The following is a 24,455-nucleotide window of genomic DNA, read 5'->3' as shown; positions in this document are numbered from 1 at the left end:
GAAAGGCTGTAGAGGAGTTGGGTAATGATAAATATCCCTATGAAATTGCGCTACAGCTGTAGCACTACTCGAACCCTTGGAGACAGTCACCTTCTAGGACGAGTTTTAGCCGGAGCACCTTCTGGCCTTCAGATATAGCCCTAGAAGGGAAACATCAACAACAAACAGCTGTCCTGAACAGAAACATAGGCAAAAAACTGACTTCCAAACCCTAATACAACACCTATATGGAAAATAACTAATAATGAATGAATGATAATGGGAAAGAAAGCAGAAGAAAGGAAAATGGGACTGTTTCGATTGCTCGTTTATTGTAATTTGAATCCCGCTGTATTATAGCAGTTACAGTACCGCGAGAAAATAAAGCGGGAAAGCTCCCGTGTCACCCGTCATGGTCGGTTCTGGAAGCTTGTTAACGAGATGAAGTTTTGGGTTTAGTTCCTAATTAGATAGTCAAAAGATATAGTTGTGTAGAAATTTGAAGAAGTTGAACTTATTGATAAGCTTAATTTCTGAGTTGAAAGTGAGCTTCGCCATTATTTATATATTTGGCTCAACTTTAGTCATCTTTGGGTATCACTCCACAGCACCAAGTCGATAATGATTTGTTTATTGACCTTGATACTGAACCCCAACTCTGGTTGACATATTGATTCAACCAGAAGACTTAGAGTCTAGCATTTCCTAATATAGCTATTTGTTGTGATGCACAAAATCATATACACGAACTTAAACCTTGCTTTTCACATACCATCAATTTAAATAAATACTCATCTCTTTTGATTTAAATCAGAAAACTTGTAAAATTTCTGCAAATTTAAAATGAATGATTGCCCAATAAATATTTCACATGGAAATTTTGAAATATGTAAAAAAAACTTCAATCGAAACCAATGGTACTATTAAAATTAAGATTCCATTAGTTTTTAATAAATACACTCAATAAGGTAGAACAAGGAAAGGGCCAGGCAAAATCACGTAACATCCAGGCCTTACGGTGGCACTAGGTAATGGATTTCACTAGAAAATTGTAGTCACCAATTATAATTTGTAAGAATTAGCCACATTATACTAGCACAAACATAGAGAGGAAAAAATAAAATTCAATAAGAGTATCATTGAACTTGTGCTTTTATGTCGCAAGTATTCCCTTATTTATAATATGGAGCCTTTCCTGAAATTATAAGAAGTTAGCATTAAGTCACCGATCTTGATCCCATTAAGAGACAGCCAAAACACACTGAAAAAACTTGTGGGAGATAAGTGCCTCAACAGAAATGTGCATCTAGGTTACCTGTGATCACAGTGAAGATTCACCAACAGATTCGTGCAGATGTCGAAGGCAAGCAAAGAAATCAGTCTAGGAAGGTGAATAAAAATAACATTTACGTTGGGATTATAGCTCAAGGTGGAGAACCAATTTAGGCTGTCCTAAAGGACCTAAACCTAACCAAATTAACAGAGACATTAGAGAACACAGTTCATTCTCTATAGTAATTATCATCATAGTCATTTTTTTTTATAGAAGAGGCTACTAAATGAAAACTTTTATAAAGAAATAAAAGGTACTTCTGAAAACAAATCTAATTTTAAGATTGGCAATCTACTACTCTGGCTCAGTGCACATGTCTTATGTTTTTTTTGAGTATAACTTTGATGTTTGCATCACGTTTGAGTCTGCTATTTCAGTTTTTTTTTTCCTGCTTTTTATCACTTAAAAAATTGCTCTTTGCTTAACAAATTAACAACACGTCTAAGTCAGTTAACGATCCAAAATTATTTTAAAATAAACAACTCGGCTCGTTTATTTCTATGCAATCTTGATTCAAGCCAAAATTCGAATCAATTTTTGATTAATTAACAATCTTCAAGCTAAATTCACTATACTCACAACCCTAACATCACTAGGGCTGTTAATGATCCGATTTCGAGTCGAGCTGGGGTTGGCTCGAAAAAAATTTGAACAAAAATTTTTCCTTGTAGCTCGGCTCATTTATTTCAATCCGATCTTGATTCGAGCCAAAATTCGAATCAATTTTTGTGCGATTAACGATCTTCAAGCTAAATTTACAGCCCTAAGCACGTCCTGTGATTTGCTATACTTGGATTTGCTTCATAACAAATTTTTTGTCTGATTTGCTTTTCTAAAGATAGAGAAGTTTTCAGAGTTTTTGTTAATTATTTTCACGTGAATTCATCAAGAACGGTTTTCTTGAGGTGCTAATAATTTCATCCTTCATGCAGGAATTCTAGAGGTTTTGAAGTGGCAAAGGAGTTCACCTCTAAATTTACACATATTTCACCTGTTTGGTATGAGCTAAAAAGGTATGGAGAAGTTAAAGATCTAGTAAGCAGTTGATTTCATGTAGTTGATTGAAAAATAAACTCTTTTTCCAGTCACGGGAAGAAGGTTTTTTTGGATGGACGGGGTAACGTTGACAAGGGTTGGATTTCTGATATCAGGAAGAATGGAAATGTTCTGGTTAGCTAATCCCCATTAACTCATATTTCTGATTTTGAGCAGATTGATTGTTTTAAATACGCATAATGTTTGGTCAGGTGTTTTTCATCAATTTATTATATTTAAGTAGGTATTTAGCTAACCCACCGGTATTTTTACTTTCAACCATGGAGTCAATGCTGAACATTCTTTCTTCATTATCACTTCCCTAGCCAAGATAATTTATTTTTATACTAAAAGACTATTATTTTGAAAATTAATGCGTGTAGCACATTGAGACTATGGTGTAAAAGATTGATTTCAGTGATTTGGGCATGTGCAAGAGGGATAGAAGATGCACCAATTAGACGTTAGAAATTTTGTGAGAGTTGTGAAGAAAAAAAGGCTTGGCTAAAGGTGAATTTGATAGAAGTTTGCAAATGAATTGCACAAAATATAATTAACACCTTACAGAGTATTCAACTGGTATGAATGGAAAATTTGGCTTCTTAAAATCAGACCCAAATGTTAGGGATAAGGTTCACTGATGATAATGACTGCTCCAAACTTCAGGTAATCATATATGACAGAGAAGACCCTCTGTCCCACTATAAGAGAGCCTTCTAATACTCATTCATCACAATGCTATTTTTCCCAAAGTCTTATGCCATAAATTTTTAATTCTATCATCATTTGCTAAAACCTAATTGACGAGACTTGTCTTTTCAGTTATTTTAATAACCTGAAATGGCGCATTAAATCCATTTATATTTTCTAGATTTTCGATAAAATTAACATGGAATGGTGACTACAATTGCAGGTGCTACCTAGAGTTGTTATTGAAGCATTTCCGGCAGATCTGTTACTCAAGAAGAAACAATGGAGTAAAGCATGCGACATCATTCTAAAAGAATGCAAGTAGGTTTTTTGGTTTCGAGAATATATTTTGACAAGAGCACATATGCATCTAATGCACGTACCCTGAATTTTATTTTATCTTCTACATTTGTATTATTTTCTAATTACTAAAAAAAACATTCTTGGAATTTGTTTTGTTTGTTTTGAGAACCAATGCACTCCTAAATTGTCAGAATATGATACAGTATTCTAAGACTAAGTTTCATGAGAGAAAAAAAGCTGTACTCTACATCAAGAAGCCTTGAGTTTTTCTTTTAAACTCTACCTTCAATTTCTTTTTATTATGATTTACTTTAAGGGAAAAAAAAGGTTGATGGAAGGAAAACCCAATGGATAAATTAAAATAAGAATGTACATGGGCCCGTGAGGTACTTGATTGGTTAAACAAAATTCCCACCAGCACTTGTTCTAAATTAGGACTCAACAAGTAACAAATTAGCCTCACTCAATCGGCACAAACATTCACAATCCAATTCAATTCAAAATTTATTCAAATTCTCAAATACTTGAAAATGCGCATAATAATTTCACCAAAACATTTATAAATTTTCTAAACAAATCAAGCATATAATGATATGTACCCAAAAGTCTTTATAACTTACCAAAATTTTTTCACTCAAAAGCTGTTCAATATCACACTTGACTAATTGCTCAGGTGCTTCTTCCCCTCCCTGAATATCAACAACACATGAGAGTGAGCTGCAAGCTCAATGAAATAGTTAGTGTTAAAGTAAGTTTTTATAAGAGAAAAGAATGCAACGTGCATATCAATTATGATTAATATGAGTAACAAAAGTATATAAAACAAGTATATTTTAATCATATGAAACATCTTAAGGGGTATGAAAGCAATAAACAATAATAAACATATATTTTATTCATGCATTGCATAGTTATATAAATATCTTTAATGATTTTATACTCAATGTCTCTCGTCTTTGGAATATTAGTATGTGTTTGTATAGGTTTTGACTTAATTCTTTTCATTGGATTGTCACCCAACCCATTGGCTACACAACTACGGATAATGATTAGTCATCTCCAACATAACAATTGTCAACAACACCATTGATATTTACTAGTCTATTTTGATCTAAATATCAAGAGTTGAGAATTCTATGAACTTATTTGTCTTCTGTACCAGCTCTAGTTATCTGTATAAAAGTTTGCGTATCACAACGCTTGTAACATTCCCTTAATCATTTTATCTTTAAATATCATTTTTTATATGCATATGCAATTATATAAGTATACATGCAAGTAATTGGTTGAATGAATATGAATACGAATTCAATAAAAATAATAAAAGTAATAGTGTTAGTTCAAGTTTGCTTTTCTATAATATGTCCATGTATTCACCAATATGCAGAATATCTAAATACAGTTTTATATTAATTTGTCACATAATAATTCTATAGAAAGGTATTCCTCTTCATTCAATAAATGATTATCTCACTAAAATTGACGGAACAACCCCACGACAAGTTTCTCTAAACATGCATTGAGGTCATCGTCTAGAGTCATGTAATAATCACTTTTGTGAAATCGGGTAAGAATTTTGACAACTTTAAAATATATCTCAAAATTTTCATTCCTTAAATTTCAACCGAATTAATTTTATAAAATTCTACTCGTCAAATCGATCAATTCGATATAAAACACTATTTATAATTATGAATGAAATGAGAGATATAATATTTATAAGGTATTGAGTTAATTAAATAATCAAACCTTAATTATCCTAGTCCTCCCCTAATCTGCCTATGCAACGCAACCACCAACTTCTTCGCACTTAAGTAGGTGGTTAAGATCCTTTGGGATTTTCCTTTAGTGTTGCACCATTCTCCCTTTTTCGTATTATTCTTCACACGATTTCTACAACTCGGCTGAAGGAACCTCTGACACTTGTTATAGCGTCGAGGCGAGCAGGGAACCGAGCAAAACCAGGGAAGCCATTACAAGCAATAGGGGCTCCCGGGAAAGTTTTGGTGAGCATGAAACCCTCATTCAACTATTTGAGATATTCCTTTCCTTCACATTTTCATTTTATGGTTTGCCACAAATAGTGCATCTTTTTCATTTTCGGTCATCGTAGAGTATTTGAGATTGTATAAAAGCGATGAAATTGGTCTGTGAACTTCCGTAAAGGTCTTGAGCAAGAAATCAACAAAGATAAGAAAGGACTGAAGTGATAAGAAAAAGAGAGAAGAAGATTTACGGTATCATTAAAATTGGGTTATGTCGTGAAGCCCATTTGAGGTATGTTTTGATAAATGAGTTATGTTTTGCGTTAAATCACTTTATGAGTAAAGATATTATTAAATCCTAATTTATTTATGAATTTCAGGTTGTTTATCTAAGGCGGTGAGCTCGAGGCAAGCTTGTGGAAGCTAGTTGAAGGGTGGCTCTGTAAACTCAGATAAATTAATCCTATGCTAACTTAAGAAGAATAATTTGATTAACGGAAATTGCTTGAATCTCAAAGTTTTATATTAAAGGTTATTAATATCAACGATAAAAATTATCGCGGCATCCAATTAGTTATCGAAGCTTAAGAATCTAGCGTATGAATCGAGATGGGTAATTATATTTTTAAATTTCAGTAATATTTTTTATTTCAAAATTTATATTTCACTTTATGTATGCTCTAGTTTAGTTAGATCTTTCATATTGTTAGATAGAAAATATATGCGTGAGAAACATGATAGGAAAAAATATGCATGATAAGAAAAATATGCATGAAATCAGAGATACGAATGATATGAAAGATATGCATGATATAAGAGATGCATGAGATAGAGATTAATGATATGAGATAAATGTATGACGATTCGTTTCCTAACAGAGTAAGTATGTATATTAATAGATAAACGAAGATATCTCTGAAGAATGCATGTTATGAAGAATGGAAAAGTTTATATATGAATGCTTGTATATTTATATGTGCATGTTAAAAGGAGTTCACACTCTAATGGTATAGGCACGAGACGCCAGTGTATCCGCGAGCGTAGTTTCTCTACCACCCAGACAATTATGATTTAACGATTAGACAAAGCTTACCACCCTAGACAATTAAGATGTTTAGGTCATTAGTCGTTATGCTGGCAGAAAAATATCGGCTATGGGAGAGTGAGGACCTTTCTATCTCAGAAAATTGTAATGTTTACATCGCTTACCGTTTGGCGACATGATAATATCGGCTAGGGATGTGTTAGATTTTGTTGATGATGAAACAAATGTATATAAAAAGAGTATAAAATAAAGTTAAAGTTAAAGGAAATACATATAGAAGATTTGAGTATTTTCATTCAGTAACAATTATTGAAACATGCATTAATATATTATAAGATTTTTTATAGAAATGTGAATGATGAGCAAAGTAAAAAATTTCTTGTAAAGATATAAAAGACGAGCATACATATTGATTTCTTTTCCTTTGATTTTTGTAGTTTAGAAGTGTGATTGCTTTTGGTTATCTTTAGATAACTTTTTATAATGCTTTAATATTTTTTTTAGGTTTTAAACTTTTGAACAAGATGAATAAAAGATGAGCAAATGTGTATAGGAGGCGAGAACAATAACCAGAAACGTACAGATCTTTACTTGTTAATTTGTTACTTTTTTTAGTGTTTTTTTCATGAATTATTCAGTATTAAATTGTTTGTGATATAAATAAAATAACATATATTTGATTTCCACCGTTCCACTGTTTGTGTCCATTTTGGTTAATTCCAGGCCTCGAGCCGGGTTTGGTCACTGCCTGAAATCATAATTTCCTTAGAACTTCATGAAATTCTTAAAATAAGGTTTATTTCAACCCAAATATAATTTTATTGCAATTTCTAACCTTGATGTGATTTCCTCTATATGAATAAAATTTCTACTTAATGATTTCAGGCAAAATTTGCACTCTCCCTCTAACTAAACAACAATCTCAGAAAAATGTAATCATATAATTAAATGCTCTTTATAATGATTAAAATAAAAATAAATATTTATTTGATTATATATATAACCCGAAGACACTTTTTGTACATCTTTTTCTCTTTACAAGTTAAGAAATAAAAGACCACAAGTTTATTTTTTTTTGGATTTTTGTTCTTTGATTTTGGGTATACCTGTAATTTTGGAGATTTCTTTTGGTGTGAGTTGTACTTTGGGGAGAGGAACCCCTAGGGGTGTGTTCAAATGTATTTTTTTTGCTTTCATAGATGGATCCTCCCCTTCCTATATATATATATATTGAAAAGATCAAGGGCCGACTTTATTGAAATAAAAATGATACATAAAGGTTGTATGAGAGGGCCTAATAGAGGCACCCTACCCGTACAGTAATACCTCAACAAATAGACATAGATAGACTCAATAAAAATGTAAAATAAATTTAAAACATGCAGAAAAAGAAAATATAATCAAATAAATGTTTATATTTATTTTAATCATTATAAGGGTTTAGGTTCTCTCTGAAAACTTTTCTACCCTTAATTCTCTTCCTCTTCTCCTTTCTTGTTTTTCCTTCATTTTCTCCATTTTCTCCTCAATTTTTCTTGAATTGGGGCTACTTGAGAACATAGCTCTCGATTTTTGGTAGTCAAGTTTCCATCCCTGCCTCCAGCTACAATTTTGGAGTCGCGAATGTTTTAAACAACAAAACAAGCAACAAGGTGGGTAGAGAGAGGTATTCTAATTGCATAAAAGAAAATCCTTTTACCAATATTTGATTAGATATATATATATATATTATGAAAAGCCCAAGGGCTGATTTTATTGAAATAAAAATGATACATAAAGGTTATATGAGAGGGCCCAATAGAGACACCCTACCTATACAGTAATACCTCAACAAAAATACACAGACAGACTCAATAAAAATGTAAAACAAATTTAAAAAATGCAATAAACAAAAAAATGTATAATCAAATAAATGTTTATATTTATTTTAATCATTATAAGGGTTTAGGGTTTAGGTTCTCTCCCAAAAATTTTCTACCCTTATTTCTCTTCCTCTTCTCCCTTCTTCTTTTTCCTTCATTTTCTCCATTTTCTCCTCAATTTTTCGTGAATTGGGGCTACTTGAGAACATAGCTCTCGATTTTTGTTAGTCAAGCTTTTATCCTTGCCTCCAGCTACAATTTTGGAGTCGCGGATGCTTTAATCAACGGAAGAAGCAACAAGAAGGTGGGTAGAGAGAGGCATTCTAATTGCATTTAAAAAAAAATCCTTTTACCAATTCTTCCCAAAGCCCCAAATTGAGAGCTCCAACATTGATTTTTGCCCGTTTGCTCGATCTCATCTCCCACTGCAGTTCCGAGAAGGGATAAATGTCGAGACAATCAAAGGAAAACTGACGAAAAAATGAAAATTTTACACATGGTATGCATTTATTTCTTTCACGATTAATCCTAGCCATCCAAAAACCCATCACGCCACTGCATGTCACGAAAATTGGAAATGCTACAGTGCTGCAAGATTTAGGATTGTTAATTAATTGATTAATTATATTAAATTGATTTCTTATTTAAAATTTTATATCTCCAAATTTATCCATAGTTTATATATAGTGCGTTATATATCAATTGGATCTATTCAAAGGTAGAGTTTTGTAAAAATAAATTGAGTGTTTTTTGAGAAATACAAAAATTGGGTATTTTTCAAAATGATTGAAATTTTATTTGAATTGAATAGAACTCCACATTCAATACCCCACTCTTCAAAATAAAATTTTGCCCTCAAAATTTTTGAATATCTACTCGAATAGAAACAAGAATTTTTGCCTCATGTCTCCTTCTCTTTCCTTTCCCTTAAAAAAAAATGTAGCTTCTTTTTTCAGGCCTTTGATCACTTTATCTTGACATAAAGAATTTATATCTTTCTCAATTTCTTAACATCAGATCAGATTCTAAAATTCTCTCCGACTCTTTGATATATGTTGAATCTTTTTGCACCTCAATTCTTCATATAAAATCTTCTGCCTTAAAATCTGACACCTATTTTCTCAACAGTGAAATATGAACACATTGTAAAAATCTGACATATCAATAAATAAAACTAACATATAAGCAACTTGACCAATCATTTCTATAATTTCGAAAGGATCAATGTATCTAGGGCTCAACTTACTTGGCCAAATATGGCTGTATCTTTCATTAGCCTGATTTTTGGAAACACAAATCAACAACTTCAAAATCTATTGATCTATTCCTTGGTTCTACAATTTCGAAAGAATTAATATATCTGGGGCTCTCAACTTGCTTCCTTGACCAAATTTGGCTATTCTTTTCATTGACCTTACTCTTGGAAACACAAAATCACCAACCTAAAAATCTTTTGCTCTGTGCCTTTGTTCATAATATATTTATCAGCGACCCTGAGCAGCTTTCGATTGTCTTTCATTAATTTGGTTTTTTCTGTGGTTTCCTCAACTAATTCAGGACATAACAATTGACATTCTCTTACCTCAAGCCAACTCAATAGAGATCTGCATTTCTTGCCATATAGTTCTTCATAACTAAGAATTCGTAATGATTATATCTAGTCCAAAAAATTATCTTGGTTATTTTTGTCTCCTTGACTTTGATCTGATAATATCCAAATTTCAAATTGATCTTGGAAAATATAGTAGCGCCCTCTAACCGATCAAATAACTCATTTATCATAGGCAGTGGATATTTGTTCATGATTGTTACATTGTTTAGCTCTCTATAATCAATATATAATTACATAGATCAGTTTTTCTTTCTGATAAACAATACGGGGGCACTCCAAGGTTAGTTACTCGGTCTGATAAATTTTTTATCTTTCACTTTCTGCAATTGACACATTAATTCTTACAATTCTTATAGAGTCATCCAATAAAGAGATTTAAAAATTGTATATGTCTTTGGCTACATATCAATACCAAAATCAACTTCTCTTTCTGGAGACAGCTTTGACAATTCCTCAGAAAATACGCCAAGAAATTCTACAACAGTTGGGATGTGCTTTGATTCCTGCACATTCTCGTTCAATACTTCTAATTTTGGTAGAATTACCTGCTCACCTTTTCACAAACATTTTTCAACCTTCATTGCACTGATCAAAGAAGATAGTGCATTATTATCATAGGAGAAACAAAATGGCTTCTGATTGGACACATTATACTTCACTCTCCTTTCCCATCATTCAATCATAGCAAATGCTTTACTAATCAATCAATCCCTTTTATAACATCAAAAGTTTGAATTAGTACTATGATTAACTCTGCTAGCAGCTTCTTATCAGAGATAGTAACATGCCTAAACATTTCTTATTTGCGTAGAAACTATTTCTCGAGGTATGATAAGACAATGCAAGAGTAAACTACACAATATCAATAGATAAATTGACAAATACTTTTTCAAAAGTAAAAGAATGAAATGCATCCAAATCAAATAAAACTTATGCATGTGGAGAGTGGGGCAAATGAATAAACCAGATTCACAAGAATTTTATTTAAATTGACATGATGATTTAAAATCAGAAGCATACATGTAACCAATTCTTTGGATTTCTTAGCTTCTTGAGAGGTAATTGTAAAAACTCAGGCTTTTATTGGTGGCTTATTTCGACGCTCTAAAGTCTCATTTTTTGCTTGAACTGAAGGCATTCCAAAAAATTGAATCTTGTTTGACTGATTGTCTTCCAAAACTTTTTTAAGCTGCCCCTATTCTTAAAAAATCTGTGGTTTGCTATCTTTTTTTTTCCAACGGACAATACATTGGATGATGCCATACCTGTTCACATCTGATATTTTCTTGAGCCAACCAAACACTGACTAAAATATATTTTCTTACACTTCTCACGAATTGGTTTTTCTAGCTAGATCTGCTTTTGCTTACCTTCCAATTTAAATTTCTTATTTTGAAAATATTTCCATATCAAAATCTTTTCATTTGCTTGCTTGGGGTTGTCATCGTTGACGAGAGAAATTAAGCTTTTTTCAATTCTTCAGACCTTTTTAACTAACACTATAAAATCACTAATTTCAAAAGGAGCTAATGCCTATTTCAAATGATCTTGGAGTTCTTGTGAAAATCGGTGATATTTGTCCTTCTAAGCGTTGACATAATATGGTGCATACATTAAAAAAGAAATAAATTTTGCTTCATATTACTTAAATATCTTGGACCCTGAGTTCAATTAAAAGACTTATCGTACACTGTTTATTTGACTGAAGGTGGAATAAACCAATGCTTGAGAACTCTTACAAACTCATCCCATTGATTAAGAGAGTGGGATTGTAAACGTGCTGAGCACGAGTAAGCTCAGGTTTAAATATCTGGTTTATTCATTTGCCCTATTTTAAATCAAAATAAATTTAAAAAAAGTGAATCTGGTTTATTCATTTGCCCTATTTTGAATATCACTTATGCTCAAATTATTTTTGAATTCCATTTGTCGTTCTATAATTGGCCTAGAAGGCTGGTCCTCATATCTTTCAGATACTTCGTTAGACATTTACGTGTATTTGCACAATGTATTATTCAATATAATTTATCATATAATTATTATGACATGTTTTCATTATTATTTTCATCCAGCCTCGTCTGATACCAATTTCTGTCACATTCCAACTGACCGCCGCTTAACAACAATAATAGGGCAACATAGAAGGACGACTCTGGTAGACAAAATTCTCACCAACACTAATTGCTTGCACAAATCAAGTCCTTCTCTCACTCAATCATTGCAAACATTCACAATCTTAATTCAACTCAAAATTTATTCAAATTCTCAAAATCTTATAAACTTGCATAATAATTCCACCAAGATATATGCAATGGTCCTAGAAAAGGATCAAGCATAAAAAGATACGTACCCAAAAGTCCTTACAACTTAAAATTTTACAACCCAAAAGTTGTACAATATTACACGTGACTAATCGCCTCGATGTTCCTTACGTCTTCTTGAAAATCTACAACACACGGGAGTGAGCTACAAACACAATGAAATAATCAGTGCTAAAGTAAGATTTTATAAACGAAAATAATGCAATGTGCATGCTCAACTATAATTAATATGAGTGGTAATAGTACACAAAACATTACCAAACTGACCAACTTATATTTCATTCTTCTCTTGCACAATTATATGAATATTTTTAATGATTTCATACTCAATATCTGTCGTTTTAGGAATGTCACTTGTACTTGCTAGACTTTAACATAATTCCTTTCATCGGGTGGTTACCCAACCCGTCTGCTGCACAACTGCTGATAAAGGTTAGCAATCTACTAACATAATAATTATCAACAACTCTCTTGATAACAAGTCTATTCTAGTTTAAATATCAAGAGTCGAAAATTCTATAAGCTTCCTATCATTTTTTGCCTATGTAGGTCATCGAAATAAAAGTCTACTTATCACAAGATTTGTGACATTTGCTTGATTCTTTTTTCTGTTAAACATCAATTTTCATATGCATATATAATTATATAGTTATAACTGCAGCAATTGGTAGTAAAATCAAGTGTCAGCTCAAGTTTGCTTTTCTGTAACATGTGCTGGTATTTGAGAATTTGCATAATTTTAAATACAGTTTCATATTAATTTATCACATAATAATCATTTGAAAAAATATTCCTCTTAATTTGACACAGGATTATCTCATGAAAATTGATTGAACAGTCTCACGATGAGTTTCGACAAGCTCGCTTGAGCTTGTTGTACATTACATGAAAGCATAACTCTTTAGAATTTCATGAAATTCCTTAACTAAGTTTTAATTTAACCCAAATATAATGCAAGTGTCATTTCTAACCTCGATATGATTTCCCTGCATTAAAATAAAATCTCTACCAAGTGTTTTTAGGAAAAAATTGCACTTCCTCACTAACTAAACAACAATCTTATGAAAATGGAATCAATTAATTAAATGCTCTTTATAATGATCAAAATGAAAACAAACATTTATTTCATCATAAATAAGTATTTATCTCTATATCTATATTGCATCTCAAAATATCAATTGCTCACCCAAAGCTTTCCTTGGCTTGATTCTCTTCCTCCTCTTCTCCTTTCTTTATTTTCGTTCTTCCCCATTTCCTCAGTTTTTCCTAGATTGTGGCTACTCAGGAGCATACCTCTCAGTTTATGTTAGCCAAGCTTTCGTTCCCGCCTCCAGCTACAGTGCTGGAGTCGTGGAGGACGCTTTAGGCAACAGAACGAGCAACAAAAAAGGGGGTGTAGAGAGGAAGGGTTCTAATTGCTTAAAATAAAAAAAATCCTCTTATAAATTTCTTCCCAAAGACTCAAAATGAGAGACTCAGTCTCCCTTTCCGCTTGATCCCGTCTCCCACTACACTTTTGGGATGGGAGAAATGTTGAGAAACCGAAGGAAAACCAGGGAAAAATGAAAAGTTTACGCATACGGTATACATTTATTTGTTTAATGATTAATCCCAGCCATCCAAAAACCCATCAGACTGCTACTTGTCGTGGAAAATGGAATTGCTACAGCGCTGCTGGATTTCGGATTGTTAATTAAATGATTAATTAAATTTAATTAAGTTGTTATTTTAAATTTTATAACTCCAAATGTATCCATAATTTATATATAATTGGATTGTTTCAAAATGTAGAGTTTTATAAAAGTAAATTGTATTTTTCGGGGTATGCGAATAATTAGTTATATTTCAAAATGATTGAAATTTTACCTGAATTGAACAAAAATGAGCATTACATTGACTTGCTTCCAAGAGTACATGTGAAAGCCTCTAAGCCTGAGGAAACAAAGAATATGAAAAAAGAAGTCGTTCTCAATTGAGAAGCAGAATAATAAAAAGATTTTAAGTGCAAAAAAGGAATCAAACAATCTTTGACTGGGAACAAGATATATTTGCACTTAGGAGGATCGGAAAGGACTAATGAGGAATATGAGGCATGCACACATCAAAATGCCATTCATTTTTTGTGTCATAAACATGTAGAACGCAGACATGTTTCTGATATGCCTCAACACATAACCAATATGCTGAATGTTGTGAATGTTTTTTCCCCCAAAATTAGACACTTACAAAGTTGGGAGACGCTCCGACATGGCTTGGATACTCCATGATACTCGGACATGGTTTGACACAACTAGTAGGACACAATGATGGTGAAACACTATTTTTTTCTCAATGAGCAAACTCTATAAATTCCATATAATCTCAATGATAGGGAATGTGTGCTATTGAAGAGAACATTGATTTGCGGTGATGACCACGCTTCGGAGTTTGTTTGGTTTAATTAGTGATACCTCAATGTCTTCATATTTAGTGAATTTTTTAAAGGTTATGTACATATTTTTTTTGGTTTTTTAGATTTTGTGTAGATGGTACACTTTTGATGTTGACCAAATAATGTCTAATAATTAGTGTTGATGTAGGTCTGTTGTGGACAATTAAATATACTTGATGGAATATTGAAATGCAATTGTTATTAAACTAGTTTTTATTTTATCCTTAAGCTTTTTTTCTAAATATATATCATATTATACTTTATTGCTTGGTGTTTTTTGCTAGGAAGTGTTGACATCAAGTATTCTAATAAATATAAGTTAATAATATATGAAAGAAAATAACATGTTATTGGCATGTCATGTCCGTATTTTGTGTTGGTGTTCATGCTTCACAAGGCGAGGGGGTTTACAGTCTGATAAACTGAAGGACTTCATCCACATAAAAGTTTGAAATTCCTGAGATGCACCATGGGATATAGAGTTTAATTCGAGAAAGGAATTCAGTAGATCAGAACGGTAGCTCTTTAAAAGCTATAAATTATTTATTAAGAATAAATATAAATTAAATATTACAGCAGTTTATTTCCAAATCATATCTAAATAACTTCGGAAATATTCAATCTATACATTTTTTTTTGTATGTATATGCAACTATTTATGTAATCTTGTTCTTTTTTTAAAGATATATAAAAATTCATTTTATTAAAATATTTCATCACATGTTTTTTTAAAAAGTTAGGTTATAAAATAGAAAAAAATTATGATAAACTAAAAGACAATATGACTACTTAGTAATTATATCATAAGATATGTTTCTTTCTGTAAAAGTTCTCAAATGATGTAACACTTGAAATTTATTATTTATTTGAATTATATAATATTTTATTTGGAGATATAATCAACTTTATGGATGGAAATAAAGTTCTAAAAAGATAAAACTGTGTTGATCCATATCTTCTACTTTTTGGTTGTAGAATAGGTTAATTATTGAATTTCATTAATCAGTTTAACTTTATTGTCTGCCGTCATTAAGATTTAATTGTCAGTGAATAGGGAAATGGAATATGATGGTATTGTTCTAGAATCTTGGTCAAGGTGGGCGCAATATGGTGTCTTGCAAGATCCAGAAATGCGTAAGATGGTAAATTTTGTACTACATTTGTATGTTAATGCAATTATATTTACTTCGTTGCTTTAGTATTCTGTTAGTTCAAGTAAGTACCTTTTATGTTTTTTGATAATCTTAATATTATATGGAAGGATTTTTCATACTTGTTACCAAATTTTTATGCATTTATTTATCTTGTACCTAAATCTTTATATTTATTTATATAACACCATAATATCAATTTTATTAAAATTTTTATTAATACTAACTTATAAAAAATGAAATACATCTTTCATGCACATACTTCAATGTGATTTTAGTTACTAGAGTGTTGTATAAGTAAATATAAACGTTTAAGTGTTAATAAAATAAATACATAATAGTTCCCTGGTATACATGTAAATAAATATTAAACTACAATGAGAGAGAAAATCTCTAATTTGACAATTTTTAAATGTAAAAGCAGAGAGAGAGAGAGAGAGAGAGAGAGAGAGAGTTCTATTTCAAAAAGAGGATCTTGCCAAAGTCTGAATTTTTTTGATGAAATGAAGTTATTGCCAAATTTTGAATTTCTAATATTCTATATACAATGAAAAGAAAATATTTCATTTAAAAATTTTCAAATCCATAAATAAGGAGAGAGCTCTATTTCAAAATGGGGCTCATTCCCTGGTGTGGACTTCTTAATATAAGCATATTAAGAGAGTAATCGGTAATCTGCAATCAATTGGTTTGACGTCAATGCAAGGTATTATGACATCTAGGCTGCAAAAGGAAATCAATATTTACGAGAAAAAGCCAAAAGAATGCCTATTTGTTATAAATCTTGAGGCTAAAAAGCAATTTTCATTTTTAAATTGGACTCTCTTCAAATTTAAAAAAAAAACAGCTAGGAAGAGAGAATTTGTAGAAATATGTGGAAGACTTTATTATAGAGTACAAACTAGGTCTAATTAGAAAAGACAATTTATTGTCTTCTTATAGATAACAAAACTTCTTTCTTAAACAAAAACAATTTGAATGAGAAAGAAAAAAACAAAAAAACTTTGGCTACTAACCAAACTTTGAATTTGTTCACGCTTCCACTAGTGTTTTACTTGATGAAGAAAGTATATTTCCATCTGATCCGTCTTTTTGCTCCAAAGTTCAATGATTTCCTTGGTGCCAACACTCTAATAATGAGGTTTCCTTAGAGCTTCCTAAATTTTTTTTAAAACTTGAAACTTCATTAAAGATGCAATCATGGAGCAATAGGTAAATTTTAATTTATATATGACACATGGTTGTGGATAGGATGCTTGATGAGATATGTAATAACTTTCTTGACTGGGAAGGTCACATTGAGAGGCCTCTAGATTTATGCTTTGCTAATAGTTGGAAATAAGAGGTGCTTTAATCTCTGCTCACTCTTTGATTTTCGGCCTCTTGTAGTAAATAATTATTTCCTTAATGGTGTCATTGTGTTTGGATTCTAAAGTGTGGCTACTTCTTTTGAGCAAGTTTGCTGGAATTGTGGGATTTTACTAGGAGATAATTTGGATCCGTGGTGAGGGTAGTAATGGATCAGTGGCAGGACCAATTTCTCAAACATGATTTTCCTTAAAATTTCCCCTTTGAATATTATCGTTAGCATAAAAATGTTGATTTTCTTAAAAGGTGACATCCATGGTAATGTAGGCTTTTTTTGTGGATGGTAGCATTTATAACTATTTTTGTTTTCTGAGTACCGAAGGAAAATACATGTGAGCGATATGAGTTCAAGTTTGTTGATATGTTATGGATATACGTGGATCGAGGAGGTGCATTTAATGATTCTGTTTGGAATGAATTAGATGATTTGGGCATTGATGGTTGGTTTGGAGGAGAGTTTGACTTGAAGTTTGGAAATTTAGTATTTGAAGAGCATTTGATTGATGTGAAATGCTAAAACTAAACTTCCTCTAGAAATAGATCATGCGACACAAGCATGATTGGTTGAGTCACTTTAATTAGATTTCTGTTTTTTCTTAATGCAACTTAATTTTGTTGTGGGAAGTGAATAAATGTGCCATAATGAACAATCTCTTGATCCAATAGGTACGAAGCAATGGTACAATGATAGTGCTTAGGTCCATTATTAGGCATGATACTTGACCCTTACCCTGAATCTTGAAATATGGTGCTAACTTCATATTTATTCTTAATAATGAACAAGCCCTTGGCTCTTGATTGATCGTCAATTAATGTAATAAACCATTTAGAGTTGTTGACCTTGTTGATCATAGATGTTCTTACATATCACTATGCATTAGGGAAAAGTATGTGTTGGTTTCTATGTGTGACTAGGGCAAGAGTTGCAAGTGTGTTTGAAAATTGATAATTTTTGCATTGATAAGTTCTAGAATTTTGTTTGAATAACGTAGGAATAATCTTTTTTAGATAAAAAAAATTAGATGATCTAAGATATTGTGCTATAACTTGATGTCATTCTCATTATTCATGTTAGAAAAGGAAGCTGCGCATATTTTTTTCATGATTGCCACTCTAGTTCTTTCCTTGGGGGCTAAAGACCATCCACCATCGTAGCAATGGCAATCCTTTTTCCTACGATCCAAGACTCAAAATCCATATATTTTTTTGTGGAAATTAGTAATAAAATTATGCGGCACAATCTAACATGAGAGTATGGATTTATCAAGGCGGCGATGGATGGTTAGATGAAGAAGTCAAATGTTAATTACTAGTACTAATTAATGAAATTAACTATTCAATAAATCGAAAGAGACGAAAATATAAAATTCAAACTAATTAAAATACAATTTAAATCTTAATATACATATCCTCTTCTTGTTTGGCCATGTATGTGACAAACAATTTCTATTTTTCCTCTGATTTCTAGAATAAGGCTTTATAATAAAATTATGAGTTTAAATTACTTTGAGTTATCAACAATTTAATGCATACTTCATACTTCTGAATCATAGTAATATAAAAGAAATAATTATACAATGTGTATGACTTTTAAATTTAATGAATCAATATTATGTCATTTGACAGTTTATTTCTACAAAGTGGTCATGTAAAATTTTTTGAAGGTCTATTTTCTAGTAAGAGCAATTTTATATCTTGTTTATTTCATTTTATCTATTACATCTGTCAGAAATGTATTATTTAAAATATACTATTTTAGGTACTTTAATATTAATATATTTTTTTCAATTTTACGTGAACAAGTACCTTCATATTTTCAATTAATACTATTTGGGGTGAAATTTATCAGTTAGCATTGCATATGCAAGCACTTTTGTTTGGTTTACCTAGTTTACTTATTTCATATCTTTTAATATTTTTTTTATAATAACATTATATAAAATAAATAAATTAAATATGCTGAAAGTTTATAGCATTCATTTCAATATGACTAATACTTCAACATAACAGATAAATCATGATAAAATTTATGAGAACAATTAATTTAAACATATATCAATTGTATGCCATGCATTCGATTTAGAAAAAAAAATATTATTATAAACCAGAATCCATCTCAACCTTAGAGTTTTTGACTTGTCTTTAACTAATAGATGTCACTTTCTTGGCTATATATATATATATATAAATTTGAACGTTCAAGCACAAGAACTATAGGAAATGATCACGAGAGCTCTGCTAGGGTTGGGAGCTGCGGGCGATTTCGTGGCGACTCGGTGATACTAACGACTACACGATCTCGACGGCACCCCCTAGTGAGATCCTTCCGGTTTTTCGGTTTTGGCTTTCTCCTCGTTCTCGGTGTTCACCTCTCGTCCTCTTCTTCTCTTTACGGTCATGGCTAAGACTTCCGCTGGGGTCACTGTGGGGATTTCTTCATCTGAGTCTCCTCCGAAGTTTGCCTTTCCTTCTTCTTTTCATGCTTCTTTTCATGAAGGAGGTGAATATAGTTTCATTAAATCTCAAGGTTGTAAGGGGGGCAAAAATGCACTTTTTCTCTCTGACTCTGAGAACACCCGACTCTGAGAACATCTCTCTGACTCTGAGAACACTATTCTCGCCTCTGCTTGTCGTTTTTATTTAGTTGGTAAATTCCTTCGAAGTATGTCGAAGTATGATTTTTTGATGAAGAACTTTGAGTTGTTGAAATTATCGGGATTGTGGAAGATCAGGGCCTTAGATAGCCGACATATTCTGATACAACTTTCTAATGAAGAGGATTACGCTAAGCTTTTCGCCCATAGAACTATCCATTTTGGTGATGTGTGGATGAAGGTCCTTAAATGGACAACCGAGTTTGACCCCAAAATCGAGCTTCCTATTATTTCTGTTTGGCTTAAACTTCCTGGTCTGAAAGTGCATTTGTTCAATCATGAAATTTTATTCTCAATTGCTGCCATGTACGGTAAGTCTTTAATGCTTGATGCTCATACTTTCAATTTAGCAAGGCCCTCGGTTGCTAGAATATTAATAAAAAGGGATGTCACCTTGCCTCATCCGGAGGAGATTTGGATAGGCTCTAGTCATACGGATTACTGGCAGTCGGTTTTGCTTGAAAAATATCCATATTACTGTATGCATTGCAGCATGTTTGGTCATGATTCTGGTCATTGCTTTCATTTACATCCTGAATTAAGGAAGTTTCCTACCACTCAATCGTCCCTTGGTGAGCAGAAATCTGCTCTTCCTACTTCCTCCCAACCATCTATGTAGACTGCTGATGCTGTCATGGTTTCGGTTGACCCTCGAACCGTGGATGTTACAGTTGTAGGGGGTTCAAATGATTTGCATGCTCCCTCTTTAGATGCTATCAGGGCGGGGTGCCTCCTCCTGTTAGTGTGGAAGCTAAGGTGGCTCATGTGCCTTTTCCCGTCGATGTTACAATTGGTAATTTTGCTGAACCCTCTGTTTTCCCTGAACTTCAAACCGAGCCCTCCACTCACATACTTACTGTATCACCCAATCAAACTGAAACTGCTGATCCCGCTCAGCCTTCAACTACTGGGCTTACTTCTTCACAACAAGGCCCATCACCATTAGCTGTTTCTGCCTTAGAATCTGAATGTAAAATTCAGAGATATAGTAGAAAACGAGGTAGCAGGAAATATGAACTTCCAAAATGTACACAACCAAATATTACTGATGTCACTTATCACTCAGAAGGTGAGCACTTGCACCTATCCCCTAGTATTGCTAGGTGGGAGGGTGTCATGGGCCATAATGTTTAATGTTTTGGTGTGGAACATTAGAGTGGCGGACCCTCACTCCTTTAATCGTTTAAAGCATTTATGTAGGGTCCATAAACCTGGTATTCTTGTTCTTTTGGAGTCTCTTGTTTTGATTCATAAAGAAAACATCATTAAGAAGCTCAAGGGTTATTTGCATTTTTGCAATTTGAACAACAATCCTTCTTTGGCAACAACTTACTCATATGGGGGCTATCATTACTGATAATTGGTTCGTTGGAGGTGATTTAAATATGATTATGTCGCCTGTAGAGAGATAGGGTGGTGCTTAGGTTGACATTACTCTTATAAATCGTTTCTGTGAACACATTGAGGAAGCTGGCCTTTATGACTTAGGTTTTTCTGGCCCTCCTTATACTTGGCGGAGAGGTTTTCTTATGCAACGTTTGGACAGGTTTTTGGGAAACTCTCAATTTTTGAGCTACTACAATATTATACAAGTCAAACATTTGAATCATGCTGCTTCGGATCACAATCCTATTTTGCTTACTTTAGCTTTTCATTCAAAACCTTCTCACTATCATTTTAAATTTTTTAATGTTTGGGCTACTGACATTAAGCAATTTTAAGTTTCTAGAGGAAGTGGGAATCCTTGGCTTACTTTGTGGCAACTACATAAGAATGTGATTTTTTATTTAAAGATATGGAACATTGACACTTTTGGTAATGTTCACTCTAGGGTTCTAAAGGCCCAACAGGAGGTGGATTCTTTAGAAGCTCAGGTGATTGTGACTCTCGATCTCGTGTCTAAACTAGCGGATGCTCATCACACTCTTTTAGAGAAAATTTCTATTGAGGAGGATTTCCTTAGACAGAAAGCTTGTGATAATCATTTCAAGAATGATGACAGAAACACCAAATATTTTAATGCTACTATCAAACATCGCCGTAACATAAATACCATTATCAAGATTGTCACTGAGGGCTCTGTTCTCACTGATATTGATTAGATTGGTTCTAATGCAGTTGATTATTTTTCTTCTCTTTATACTGATACTCCACGTGTCACTGGTATTATTTATGATTTTTTGGAGGACCAGAGAGATATGATTTCCAATCTCTCTTTGTCTGACCCCCCTACTGAGTTGGAAATTTTCAACGCCCTTAAAGAGATTAGCTCACAGAAGGCTCCTGGCTCTGATGGTTTCACCTCCACTTTTTATATTTCATGTTGGAGCATTATTAAGAATGATGTAGTGCTGGCTATTCAAAGCTTTTTCTAGGGAGTTGACCCTACAAAGTATTTATCTGCTGCTTTGATTGTTCTCATTCCTAAGTCTAATACAAAATCACACTGGAAGGATTTTAGGCCCATATCACTAACCTCGGTTGTCTCTAAAATTATCAGCAAAGTGATTGTGGCCCGTCTCCAACCTCTTCTTCATTCTCTTATTTCTCCTCAACAATCGACCTTCATTAAAGGTCGTGACATTTTTGATAATATTCTATTGGCACAGGAAATTTTACAGGATCTTGATAAAAATTGCAAGGGTGTCAATCTGGTTATCAAACTTGATATCAAAAAAGCCTTTATTACCTTAAATTGGGATTTCATCATCAACGTTCTAAAAGCTAGATGTTTCAATACAAGTTTCTGCTCTTTGATTAAAAGATGGTTTGCCAACAATTATTATTCTGTCTTAGTAAATGGAAGCTCTTATGATTTTTTCACTGCTTCTCGGGGCATCAAACAGGAAGACTCTCTTTCTCCTATTATTTTCATTTTAGTTTTTGATTATTTTTCTAGGATGCTTAAAAGTTTCCAATTCTTACATCCCCATGCTTAGTTTTCCCACAAAGCCAAAATGACGGTCTCCCACCTTGCTTATGCTGATGACGTTATTATTTTTACTAATGCTTCTAAACCTGTCATAAAACAAGTGATGAGGCTTCTACAGGATTTCCAAAACTGCTCTGGTTTTCATTTCAATAGTGACAAATGTCAGATGTTTTTTGGCAAGCTTTCCCTTAAATATCTTGGGGTGAATCTGATAAAGGGGAGAAGGAAACAGATGCATATGGATGATGTGATTCATAAAATCAAACGTAAAGTGCATGATTGGAGAAATGTTTTCCTTTCCACTGGGGGCAGGATCTTTTTACTTACTAGTGTTCTCCAGAGCATTCCTTTATATGCTTTGCAAGTGTTCAATCCCAAGAAAAGTGCTATTTGTACTATGGAGAAGCTCTTTAATAAATTTCTTTGGGTGGGGAATGGTGCAAAAAAAATTTGGAATATTTGGCATAAAGTTTGTAAGCCTAAAGAAACTGGTGGCTTCGGTTTTAAAACATTAAAACATACTGTTGAAGTGAACCTTTGTAAACTTTGGTATAAATTTAGATTGGGTTCCTCTCTTTGGGCCATGTTTCTGAAGCAAAAATTTTGTGCTCATATTCATCCTTGGTCTCGTGGAAGGTTGGAGATTCTTGTATTTGGAAGGCTGTGGTAAATGCTAGAGATACAACAAATGGTTTCATTTTTTGGGACATTGGGGAGGGGAAGATTTCCTTCTGGAATGATAATTGGGATTTTTCACATAACTCTGATTTATCTCACTCTCTTCATTCTGACTCTTTATTGGTCTCGGATTTCTTCGCTAATGATGGTTGGGATTACTCTAAGTTATGTTCTATGGTTGGGGAACATAATGCAAATCATATTCTCACTATCCCCATTACTCCTACTCATAGGGGTCTCCCCATGTGGAAAAGAAGCAATTCTCTCTAGGTTTGCAAACTCATTTATGACACTCTACACTCATATCGGGATTGGATATGGGGAAAATGGATTTGACATAAATATTTATCTCCCTCAATATTTATCTTTTCTTTAGAGATATCTTAAGTCTTTAATCTCAATTGATGATATTCTTAAGCTCTTTAATCCCAATTGAGATATCTTAAGTCTTTAATCCCAATTGATGATATTCTTAAGCTTAAGGGCTTGAAATTAGCCTCAAGATGCCATATGTATATAATGAAGGAGGAAGATATAAAACACATTTTCTTTGAGTGTGCTTTCTCTTTAGATGTTTGGGATATAATTGGCTCTTATTTTGGTTTCTCTTGGATACATAAAGGTTCTTTAACTCGTTATTTGTGGCAATGGAAGGATGATGATGCCTGTCAGGAGAGGTTTCTCGTCCCTTTATTGGTTCTTTGGTTCCTTTGGAACTCCAGAAACAGCTTTCAGCATCACACCTCTCTCCCCTCTACTTCTATGATTGTTGCCTATGTGATTGCCTATTACATTAAAGATTTACGAGCTAGTTCTTCTGTGTTTAAAGTTTCTAAGCCCCCTCGGCTTATTACATGGACTCCCCCGCACACTAATTATGTGAAATTAAATGTTGATGGCTATTGGCATCCTGATTATGCTGCGGTTGTGGACTTATTTAGAAATTCTGAGGGGAGATGTCTTTGTTATTTCGCTTCCCCAGTAATTGCTGAAACTCCATGAAACTCCGAATGTTGGGGAGTTTATTTGGCTTTAGTGGTGACTAACATTTTCAATTTTCATATTTTCAATTTTCA

General features: G+C 32.7%; 1 protein-coding gene across 3 annotated transcripts in view; it reads left to right on the top strand.

Annotated features, from left to right (window-relative positions):
* LOC110021302 (chitinase domain-containing protein 1) overlaps positions 1 to 24,455 on the top strand; it is a 62,089-nt gene that overhangs the window by 16,113 nt on the left and 21,521 nt on the right. For all 3 annotated transcript variants that reach the window (XM_020719742.1, XM_020719744.1, XM_020719743.1), the window contains exons 3-6: positions 2,245 to 2,325; positions 2,398 to 2,482; positions 3,261 to 3,358; positions 15,651 to 15,738. In XM_020719742.1, the coding sequence (XP_020575401.1) occupies positions 2,245 to 2,325; positions 2,398 to 2,482; positions 3,261 to 3,358; positions 15,651 to 15,738 (352 nt within the window). The remainder of the gene's footprint in view (positions 1 to 2,244; positions 2,326 to 2,397; positions 2,483 to 3,260; positions 3,359 to 15,650; positions 15,739 to 24,455) is intronic.

Source organism: Phalaenopsis equestris, unplaced genomic scaffold (assembly GCF_001263595.1).
Source record: "Phalaenopsis equestris unplaced genomic scaffold, ASM126359v1 Scaffold000132, whole genome shotgun sequence".
NCBI lineage: Eukaryota > Viridiplantae > Streptophyta > Magnoliopsida > Asparagales > Orchidaceae > Phalaenopsis > Phalaenopsis equestris.
Note: the sequence above shows the minus strand (reverse complement) of the source record. Positions and strands in the feature narration are given on the sequence as shown.